Source organism: Pelophylax lessonae, assembly GCF_965119305.1.
Source record: "Pelophylax lessonae genome assembly, chromosome: 8".
NCBI classification, from domain to species: Eukaryota; Metazoa; Chordata; class Amphibia; order Anura; family Ranidae; genus Pelophylax; species Pelophylax lessonae.
In genome coordinates, this window is record NC_138775.1 from 125424124 (window position 1) to 125436330 (window position 12207).

Here is a 12207-nt window from a genome sequence, read left to right on the forward strand (position 1 = left end):
CTCCAGCATCCATAAAGAGATCCACCGGTCCATTCAGAGACAGTCTTGTGCGTGAAAATATGGCATCAGGAAGTCCATGCCACCAAGACATTATTGCAGGACTCTGGAATGAAGCTGTGCAACCATCCTCCCCACAACCTTCATGCAAAGGCAAATCATAGGAGTTGTCAGCACCCTCAGAACAAGACATTTGTCTGGAAGGAAAATCATTCTTGCCTGAATGGTACCTAGGATCAGGCCCTGAAATTCCAACTTCTGAGCTGGGATTAAGGCAACATTAAACCTCCATTTAATTAAAATAACAAAAACTGCACACTTACCTACTCTGAGCAATGGTTTTGCACAGAGCAGCCTCGACTTTCTTCTTCTGGGGTCCCCTGCCGGTGCCCCAGGCTCCTCCTCTTTGGCAATTGGCTTTTTGAGTGGGCATATAATGCATTAGAGCAAAAAACCTTATGACTTTTGACCCAATTTAGGGCAGACGTCTGTAAATTTAGCATCCAGCCAAACCTCTCCAGAGTGTGCACCATGTGGAACACATTGGTCTCCATGAGCAAAGCGGATTGCTCCTTCAGAAGTAAGTCGTCCCAGTACCTAAAAACATGGACACACTGGGTATGCAAGAGCCCCAGAACAAAGAAAGTGGTTGTAAACCCTCATATATATACCCAGTGAAGTAAACCGCCTCAGAGAATACAAAAGGATGAAACAAATCCTACTACATAAGTTTTACTTGTTTAGCTGCAGTTTTCTGCTCTCTACACCCCTTCAAATGTGTAGATGGTGTTAAAAATCTTACTTCATCTGTCAGCAGCACAGAGAAGAGGGCAGAGATACTGCAATTACACTGCGTGAGAGTTCATTGGAAGAAAGGAATATACCACCCCTTCATACAGCAGAACAACTGTGTTGTGAAAAGACCAGCTCCGTGCCCTGCCCTGCCCTGACAGTTGAGTAAGTCACAGGTGGAGTGATATCAAATGCACTCCGACTGAGGAGGTTGACCAATACAGGAAGCATCTTCCTCCAGTGTGGCGCGAGTCCTCACACGTGACTCACTCTGTTGAACTTGAGGTCTCTAGCCAGCGTTTCCCACCAGGAATACCCACAGCAGTACCAGTCAGCCCTACCAGCCTGAGCCAGCAGTACCCCCAGTAGTACCAGCCAGCACTATCAGCCTAAGACAGCAGAAAACACAGCAGTACCTGCCAGCACTACCAGCCTGAGGCAGCAGTGCCCACAGCAGTACCAGCCAGCAGTACCAGCCGGCACTACCAGCCTGAGCCAGCAGAACCAGCCTGAGTCATCAGAACCAGCCTGAGCCAGCAGTACCCACAGCAGTACCAGCCTGAGCCAGCAGTACCCACAGCAGTACCAGCCAGCACTACCAGCCTGAGCCAGCAGTACCCACAACAGTACCAGCCAGTAGTGTACCAGCCTGAGCCAGCAGTACTAGCCAGCAGTATCCACAGCACAGTACCAGCCAGCAGTACCCACAGTACCCGCCAGCACCTCAACAAAGAGAAGCAATTTCAGCCATCACATTAGGGGCGAGTTAATTAAAATGTTTGACCAAATATAACAGGCAAATTTTTAAGTTGATAATTTTATAAATATCCAAATGGCCTATGGAAGAAATAAGGTTCCCCACCCCGGATTTAAGGAAACATTTGAGAGCATGAAGCGTAGAGGAGGAAGGCTCTGAAATTGTAGCTGCAAGCCACTATGCTGAAGACCCACTCATCCATAATCTTCCCCTGCCAAGACTTTGAGTAGGCCTGCAAAAGCTTCCCCTGCAAGTGTGGGGCGCCCCTTCCTGGTGAGAACTTGTCCCTTGTTCAGAGGGCTTTGGATTCCATGGTTTCTTACGGAAATGGGGTATGGGCTTTGAACCTTAGGCCTGAGACTAGTGAAAGGAATGATTTCTTGGTAGGAGTAGGTAGGATTCCGAACTATAGGCTTTGCCTTCTTAAACAGTAACAAAAGTATTCTTACCTCACCTTCTGTATGAAATCGTCCAAAAGCAGGACCAAACAAACGTTCCCTCTTGAAAAAGTAAACATTCCACATGCTTTTAGCAAGGTATTTTCACTGATCAAAACTTCAGCCATAAGATCCTGTGCATGTTTACAGACAAGACCCCTAGTCGAGAAAGTTGCTTTATGGAGTTCTTCAAGGCGTCCACTGAGAGCATGTGGAAAAGTTTCAGCTCCTTTTGGCATCACCACTAGTGGGATCCCTTACTCTCGTCTTAAGACAAATCAGGACCCTAAGGTTTCAGCACAAACCTACAGCCGCAACTGCTTGTTGTAATCCAAAGCATACAAGGCTTTAAATAAGGTCTCCAGGCATTTGGCCAAGACATCTTTGAAAATTGGGAAAAATGTAAATCCACTGGAAACATAAGAGTCTTACTGAGATACTTTTTGGCAAAATATTGTCAGGGTGGGCCCCATATGTGTGCCGAATATTCTTTAAATGAGGATGTACAGAAAAGTATTGAGGAAGCTGTGGTGGATGGCATGATTCAAATCCTGTAACCTTTGGAGTGGAGGACTCTGGAAGCAGTAACTTTTAATTGATCTAGAAGACTTCCCAGAGAAAACTCACAAAGGCTTTTTGGATCTGAGATAAACTCTGACCCTGCGATTCTTCAAAAAACTTCTGTTATAAGCCACTGCTGAACCCAAATAATAGCAGATAAAAATTCCTCCATTGTCACAAAGGACCTGGGGAAAGATGCCCTGAAATTGGAGATGGGGATACCAGATAAGTGGAGGGAGTCAGAGCTGCATAAAACAAACTGACCCCCATGGGATACATTGTGTGACGGTATTAACCGTCACTATGTGTGACGGATCACCCTGTCCCTGGATTGTAAACCCCTTCGTGTCATTTTCCTATGAGTTTGGGACATTGCCTTTTATTGCATTTCATGTTCCCTTTATGCATCTTCTGAACAGCTGAATATGGCATGACTCAGGGCATTGAGTTGATGTAATGCTACAGCCCTTCTCCCCCCACCCCCCCCCCCCTCCTGTTTCTGTGTCTAATTGTGTCGATTCATCACACAGACAATGGTCTGGGCTGGAGACATCTCTCCGCAGGGGGTGTGTATTAAGAGACTGTTTCAATGTACAAATGTTTAGTTCCCATTGGCTGGTCCTTGTCCCCTTCCCCCCTTTGGTAGGGCTAAAGGGAGTTTCCCAAACTGTGTGTAAAACTGTATGTCTTGGAATTTAATAAACAGTTCTTGCTTAGACTCACAACATAGAGTTTCATCTCATGTTTGTGGGAGAAGGCTATACCAGCTCTATCTTCCTTCGGCTTGGATCGCTAAATCCCTAGCTCTGGCAAGAGCAGTTCCTGCTTCACTCTAAAGCATCCCTCCCACTAGGGGAGAAGAGAACATCTCTGGCGGCGAAACCCCTCTTTCCATGGGGGCGGCCGCTACACATTGCACTCTACCTGAAAGTACTAGTGTGTGCTGGCTACCCAAGGAGATTTCCTCTTAAATCTGCTAGTTCTCCCTACCCACAAAAGGAAACATTGTGTGGTGTGGCCTCTCAATACTTGCTGCGACTTGTACCACCGGTTTGCAAAGACACCACTACATTAACTGCCCTAGTGGAGCTGCCCCACATCCTTTGCTGCCAATTACACATGCAATAAAGATGCTCGCCACTAGGGCACTCTGACCCACTTGTGATATTACGCTTGTGTAAATGCACCCACATCCAAGGTGCGAAGAATGCAATCACTTCCAGCCTCAGAAATCTACCAAAGATAAGTACAGTGAAAGTGACATCAGGAACGCTCAACTGGGGATGCTCCCAGATGTTAGGAATGCTCGGCTGATGCAGCCCTCCTCAGATCAGGGAATCCACACAGGAGGGAACAAACGCCTAGTGCATTACCTGCGATCCTTTATAGTTTAAAGCAAAAACATAAAAACTGGGTATTCACAAAAGTGGAAGAAAGGAAGGCATAAAAACATGGAGCACAACCCAGGGCAGGAATCGCGTGACCAGACAAGCAATACTGTAGCGCTGGTGAGCTGATGTGTTTTGGGGGTTCAACCCCTACTTCAGAGCTTGCCATTAGAATGGCGGCTGGTGTGGCCATCCATCCCTGATTGGACCTTTTGTAGTGCTGGACATGGGCCAATTTGGGGATCCACTCATCCATCCATTTCCTCATTATCCTCCCTGGATTCCATACAATTCAGTCTGCCTCAAGTGCCGCCCCTGTATGGGCAGCACAGAGGTGCAACAGAGAGCGTATTTACTTGACCATCAGGGTTTGCTGGTTAGCTCAGCTGAGGAAGAGTGTATGCCCGCAAAACACGTCAGATCGCCAACACTACAGAATTGCTTGTCTGGTCACACAATTCCTGCACTGGATTGTGTTCCATGTTTTTATGCCTTCCTTTCTCCAAGTTTTGTGAGCACCCAATTGTTACATTTTTGCTTTTTTTTTATTATAAATCTCAGGTAATGCACTAGGCGTTTGTGCACTCCTGTGTGCAGGGCCGCCATCAGGGGGGTACAGGCAGTACTGGTGTAAGGGGCCCCAGCCTCTAGAGGGGCCCGGCGGGGACTGCTTCCCTTACACTTTAAAAAAAAAAATATTTTCTGAACTTCCGACCGCCGCCCGCACCGGGCCCCCCCTCCCCCCGCCGGGGGGGGGGGGGAGATTATGGGATAATACTGTTAAATTGTGCATTACTGTGTTTAATGGGGGTGGGGGCGCCGGCGTTCTAATCATCACCAGTAAGATCGTCGCCGCACGCCCCCACCGCTGCCGCCGTCTGACTGAGGAGAGATGAAATCCCTGCATAATACAGGCTTCCGAGTGGCCGTATATCCTGGCTGGCAAGTAGCTGATTGGCCAGCACTCAGCATGGGGGTGGAGTTATCACTATGCAGGAGGAAGTGTCCCCAGCCGCTCGGTACATGCAGCGGAAAGAAGATCAGAGTGGAGGGTAAGTGACTGAACTTTGAATGTGCTGCCTGTCCACCTGTTCTTTTGTTTGCACAGGACTCCTGATGGGACACAGACAGACAGACTCCAGATATGATGGAGTTGCATTGTAAAAATGGCTGGGGATGATTCTGTGTGGGGAAAGGAATTACACTGTGGAGAGCCTCTTCACTTAGTCACTCTCACTTCCACCCAGAATCATCCCCATCTATTTTCACAATGCAACTCCATCATCCCCATCCCCGCCCAGGGGGGGCACACTGCATTGAAGGGGGCACGCACACACGCTGGTCACCACATTCTCAGGGGACCTGTACACCTGTCACTACATTCTCAGGGGACCTGTACACCTGTCACTACATTCTCAGGGGACCTGTACACCTGTCACTACATTCTCAGGGGGCCTGTACACCTGTCACTACATTCTCAGGGGGCCTGTACACCTGTCACTACATTCTCAGGGGGCCTGTACACCTGTCACTACATTCTCAGGGGACCTGTACACCTGTCACTACATTCTCAGGGGACCTGTACACCTGTCACTACATTCTCAGGGGGGCTGTACACCTGTCACTACATTCTCAGGGGGCCTGTACACCTGTCACTACATTCTCAGGGGGCCTGTACACCTGTCACTACATTCTCAGGGGACCTGTACGCCTGTCACTACATTCTCAGGGGACCTGTACGCCTGTCACTACATTCTCTGGGGACCTGTACGCCTGTCACTACATTCTCAGGGGACCTGTACGCCTGTCACTACATTCTCAGGGGACCTGTACTTCTGTCACTATATTCTCAGGGGACCTGTACGCCTGTCACTACATTCTCAGGGGACCTGTACGCCTGTCACTACATTCTCTGGGGACCTGTACGCCTGTCACTACATTCTCAGGGGACCTGTACGCCTGTCACTACATTCTCAGGGGACCTGTACGCCTGTCACTACATTCTCAGGGGACCTGTACGCCTGTCACTACATTCTCAGGGGACCTGTACACCTGTCACTACATTCTCAGGGGACCTGTACGCCTGTCACTACATTCTCTGGGGACCTGTACGCCTGTCACTACATTCTCAGGGGACCTGTACACCTGTCACTACATTCTCAGGGGGCCTGTACACCTGTCACTACATTCTCAGGGGGCCTGTACGCCTGTCACTACATTCTCAGGGGACCTGTACGCCTGTCACTACATTCTCAGGGGACCTGTACGCCTGTCACTACATTCTCAGGGGACCTGTACGCTGGTCACTACATTCTCAGGGGACCTGTACGCCTGTCACTACATTCTAAGGGGACCTGTACACTGGTCACTACATTCTCAGGGGACCTGTACGCCTGTCACTACATTCTCAGGGGACCTGTACGCCTGTCACTACATTCTAAGGGGACCTGTACGCTGGTCACTACATTCTAAGGGGACCTGTACGCTGGTCACTACATTCTCAGGGGGCCTGTACGCTAGTCACTACATTCTCAGGGGACCTGTACGCCTGTCACTACATTCTCAGGGGACCTGTACGCCTGTCACTACATTCTCAGGGGGCCTGTACGCCTGTCACTACATTCTCAGGGGACCTGTACGCCTGTCACTACATTCTCAGGGGACCTGTATGCTGGTCACTACATTGAAAGGGGGCCTGTATGCTGGTCACTACATTGAAAGGGGGCCTGTATGCTGGTCACTGCATTGAAAGGGGGCACGCCGGTCTCTCTGCATTGAAAGGGGGCACACTATACCTTAATTACTGAAGGCCCCTTTCATACTTTTGCGATTTCAAAGTCACGCAATTTTTTATAGCGTTTTTTTGCCTCAAAGCAATAACTATTAAATTTTTCTGTTTGCGCCCCCCCAAAAATTTTAAGCACCAGCCGCCACTGAATGTAAGCTGCACTGTTATATATGGGCCCTGTGATGTAAGCAGCACTGATGTACGGGCACTGTGATGTAAGTGGAACTGTTATGTATAGGGGGCACAGTGATGTACGGGGCACTGTGGTTTACATTTTGGAAATTTGGTGGGACGGCCAGTGGGCGGGCCATGGGGAAGATTGGTGGTCAAGCACCGGGGGGCCCAGTCTTAAAGCTGTGTAAGGGGCCCCAACATTTCTGATGGCTGCCCTGCCTGTGTGTTTTTTTGTAGTTCATACCAGAGTGTATACAAGGGGCATAGAAAACCTCTATCTCCTGCATTTGGCGCCTAGAGCCTCACGGACCATTCCTAAGCGATGCTACAGCTATGAAGTGATTGAAGTGGCCCAAGTAGCTGCACATGTATTTCACATTGGAAAATTAATCCCTAAGTAAATACTTTTAAGGTCTATTTTCATGTGCTGCCCCAGGACACATGCCAGTTGATGCCACAGGGTTTCAATCTTCAGAGGACGCCATGTGGGTGTGGTGAAACCAGTCAAGCAGCAGGTCGAGCGTCTGACATCACTTCCATTTCCGGTGGTTGGAGCGCAGGAGAGTCACAGCGTCCACCATAGCAGGAAACAGCTTTATTTGTCTGGAGAAATTGTGAGTGTAATGATGATTTGTTACTTGAATAAATAATTGTTTTAAACATATTACACTATGGAAGTTTATTTTATTTATATGGCGGATGGTAAATAGTGGTGAGGAGGATAGAGCCCTGAAAATAACATCACAAGGACAGTCTGGAGTGACCCCCTATCCCTGAGAGGAGGTGTGTGCCTTAGTGGAGATCTATAAGGCTTATCTCTTACCGTCTTCTGGTAAGCAGGGAGGAAAGAGGGGAGCACAGCTCACAGCACTGCAGCAAAGTCTGAACTAACGATTGCTATCCAGTGTGCTCAGTGGACACTGTCCACTTCCTTGATTTATATTTGGACAGTTTGATGAAAGGACTTTTAAATATTAGGAGGAGGGGCCCAGCTATAACTGTTTTGCACAAGCACCTGTCGCTTTATTGTCACTGCATGAAATTGATATTAATACTGTCACTAGATTTATTTATGCTAACGCCACTATTATTTATTAAGCTATTGTCTATTCAGCATATTAATTATACTAATTTAATTATTGTATTTAAATAGTCCTTACTTACAACCATCTTTTAGAGTGTGGATTCCTCAGGCAGGGTGTTAAGGACAAGCCTTTGTGGCAATCTTAGCCCCTCTAGCAGACATACCCTTTAAAAGGGTGTGGACCCCAGGCTCTGGACCTATAGAGCACCCTATGGCTAACTGAATGCATTGCCCCATGTGCCTAGGTAAGCGCCGAATGTAAGATCCAATGTCCAGAAGATGACATTACTGACTGATCCCACATCTTCTTGGTGGGGTCCATCTATGGTCCACCAGGGCAAGATGAAAAAAGTAACCATTCCAGAAGACAGGACACCTAGTGGCTCTGCACCAATTGAAGAATTTTGATAGAAGAATAAAATAATGGTAAATAGTTAAAAAAAAAAAAAAAGCCTTCTCACAGATCACAGAAGAGAGGTCTGCTCACCCAAGAACAGCAAAAAGAGGAAGCTATAGGGGGAGTGGGAGGGGTTTTACTGGGCTGTCTTTACAGATTTGCCAGTGCTGGTTTCAGAGTGACCCCATAATTTAGGACTAAAAAAAAGCCTGTTGCTCCCAGATATTTATGTGTCCTACTGGGAGCATCAGATGCCACTGAAAAGTTTCTTGGGGTTGTTTCTTCTTCCGCGCGCACACAGAAAATAGTCCATTTGTTTTCTACTTACATGCCTTTACCAAAGTCCGGTTAACTGCATCCGACAGACCCTTACCCTTACATTTTGTGATAGGGGAGCCAAGTCAATTATATTTTGTTTCAGTAAATAGTTTTGCAGTACTCTGTTCCAGCCTTCTGTGTCCTCATTTTTTTTTTTTTTTTTTTTGGGAGACCTTAATCTTTCAGAACCTGGCACTCAACACCCACCAGGGTGTTAAAGCAAATGCCTGTAAAGCAGGATCAAAGATGTGTGCTTGGAAGAAGAGGTGTGAACCAACTAGCAAGTGCCAAGGGGCAACTAAACAAACTAGGTTAGGTTACAGTACCAGGACTGACGAGGCCAGATCCGAGCCACTAGAATGACCAGAATCCTTTTGGCCCGATTTTTATAAAGCAGCCAAAGTACAAGGGTTAGCCGTAGAAAGACATAAAATCAGGAAATAAGGTTCTACAGTGTCACTAGTGCATCTACTGCATCTACTCATTGATCCTTCATCATGGTTACAAATCTGACAAGACACCATCAAGTTCACATCTGACATCCACATCCTCAACAGAGGCAAGGCTGCTGGACAAACTTTTGGTGTAAAAACTACAATCTTTGATCCAGGCTCAGAGTTTGACCTAGAGCAGAGTACTGAGATTTGCAGGAAGTGAGGAGGTTTGGCAACAGCAGGGGGCTGCCCTTAGGCTAAGGTTTTATTTCCTACCTAGCGCTTTACTTCTACAGGTGTTAGCATAACCCAATTGCCAAGATTAAGACCACATTCACGTGTCCGTTTACAAGCTGCCAGCTGAGCTAACTGCTCTGTGTGTTGCTACAGGCGAACAGTGGCAGCCGGTGTCATTCTGTCATTAGTTGCATAGGCAAATCCGGTCTACATCTTGACAACTGGGTTAGCATGTAGCCGTAGAGGATAAGGGAGGGATATCCGAGCTTGGATGCAGTCAGCTGACAGACATCAGTCCCTAATTGCAGGTACCATTTCTGTGCGACTACATGCAAACAGTGGCGGCTGCACTTAGCCTGTGGTTAACAGGCAAGGCGGTTGCTGATGTTCCCATGCCCTGGTCATTCTAGCCTCAAGAATCAACTGATTCTTTTCGCAAGAATCTGGTTGCTGCATATAAAATGGTTGTGTGAAAGAGGCAAAAGAGCTGTGTTCTTTAAGGAACCAAACAAAGTGCAGATATCCTTTAAAAAGCAGTAAATTAACTTTACAAGTTAGAAGTAAAGAGCTAGGTAGGAAATAAAACCTTAGCCTAAGGGCAGCCCCCTGCTGTTGCCAAACCTCCTCACCTTACTGACCTCCAAAGCTGCAGACACAATGGAACAAAATCATCCTCTAAATTCACAGAAGCAGCATATAAGAGTTCAAATCAATTCGCTCTGTACCTCATCTCACCCTAAAACCACCCCACCTCCACTTACTCACAGCCGTTTCCCATATTCTAATCTGACTTCAACACAACATAGGTGCATTGGGAGGGGGCAGTAGAGTTTGCTGAGGGATAAAGACTTCACTGTTTCTGCTGCAAAGTTTGAAGTTTAATTGTTCCACTGTGTCTGGTTTAAAAGCTCATTTATTGCAATTCTGGAGGTGTTTATAGGGTCAACAAACAAGCTATAAGTTTAGTCATAACTCGGATAGGAACAGAAAGCAGTACATAATGCAAGGAGAGAATAGTTAAAATAGCACTTTGTAAAGACAGAAAGGAACATATCAGAAGAGGAAAAGTGCAGTAAAAATAACTGGACACCGGTTGCAGGAAATAAAAGGAAAGTATATCTTAGATTTAAACTTTTTTTTTACACTTTTCAGTTACTTCCTGGATTCCAGGCTTATGCAAATTATGTCATACATCCCAGAAGTCTTTACAAGGGGAGGAGAGGTTTTCTCAGATAAGCACACTCGACTGCCTGCATGTCTGAATTAGAAAGAGCAGATGATTTCCAGAAAGTAAATTCTACATTAATCACCTGCCCATATTCAAGAAGGCCCCGGCCAAAAATGCAAGGGAGTGTCTTTTAAAGTGATTTTTCAGTACAAGAAAACATGGAGACAAGGATGGATGAGTTTGCGCTGAATATTAAAAATGGGTTAAATATCGGTTTTGGTTTGTGGCGCTCAGATTATGTATTTTGCCTTTAAATATAGGTCTAAAGCCATATATTGGCTGCTCTAAGATAGCAAATGATACAAAATATTTTTTTCAAGATTATATTTAAAACCCATAAATCATTAATGGCAACCTTGATGTATGTCTTGTTATTTTGCTACAAGTGAAATTGTTTACATAAACCCAAATTCTTCTATAACAAGCACAGAATGAAAAGAAAGAAGAAATTCAAGGTATGGCAGTAAGGTAAAGGTTATTTTGTGTAAGTACAGTATAGACCTGTAAGGAAAAAATCAGTCAAAAACCATACTTACTTTGTACTTTTGGCCTGATGTGCCTGGCAGTCCTCTTGGTACCTGTTGAGCTGTCCAGGCATCACACTGCTGATAGCCACTTTAAGTCTTTGCAGTGGCTCTTTCAGTCGGTCGTCCTATAAAAGTTACCACACATTAGAAAAACACATAATCACATAATATGTATATAGAGAAAAAGTTATTTAAATTTCATAGTCAGAGGTGCGCTTTTCTGCTACAATTTTCAAAACACAAAATCTTCCAAAAAAATCTTTAGAACACAAATGCTTGTATGAACATACTGGAAAGAAATGATCTTTGGCCACATTTTTCTAGTTAGTAAGGTAGTTAGGACTCGTATATCAAATAAAAGAGACTACTATAAAAAAAAAAAAACGGACAGAAAATTAAAAGCATGCACTATATAGATGTCATAAGAAATATTCCTTCAAATATTTATTTCATGTTATAACAAGGTTGCTTTTATGACAACCTGTTAATAGAGGACTGGCATCCAAAATCACATAAATGCAAATTAGAGTAGAATCCCTGCTATTATCTACATCTCAACTGACCACATAAACCTCACGCTATTTAAAAATGAAAACTTTTTTTTGTAAAAAACATTTGCCCTTTAAGAGCTCCAACAGCTTTTTCCTATGAAGAAAATTAAAGTTATATAGTTACTGTATGTCAAAAAACTGAGAATCCAAGAAAGCTCAAGATAAAATTACCATCAGGAGGCAACAGCCTCCACAAAAGCAGTAATGTATTCTCTGTACTGGCAAATATAAACCGTCTCCTAAAAAAGTAATCTAGCAATCTTGTATAAAAATATACAGTATCTCACAAAAGTACACCTCTCACATTTTCGTAGATATTTTATTATATCTGTTCATGTGACAACACTGAAGAAATTACACTTTGCTATAATGTAAAGTAGTGAAGATACAGACTGTATAACAGTGTAAATTTGCTGTTCCCTTAAAATACCTTAACACACAGACATTCATGTCTAAACTGCTGGCAATAAAAGTGAGTACACCCCTAAGTGAAAATGTCCAAATTGGGCCCATTTAGCCATTTTCCCTTCCCGGTGT

The 12207-nt window shown here is 45.3% G+C and overlaps 1 protein-coding gene across 1 annotated transcript in view; it reads right to left on the reverse strand.

Moving 5' to 3' along the window:
- The window catches only part of UBN2 (ubinuclein 2), a 655942-nt gene that overhangs the window by 280303 nt on the left and 363432 nt on the right, over positions 1-12207 (reverse strand). The window contains exon 9 of the mRNA XM_082266188.1: positions 11129-11244. Within this exon, the coding sequence (XP_082122314.1) occupies positions 11129-11244 (116 nt within the window). The remainder of the gene's footprint in view (positions 1-11128; positions 11245-12207) is intronic.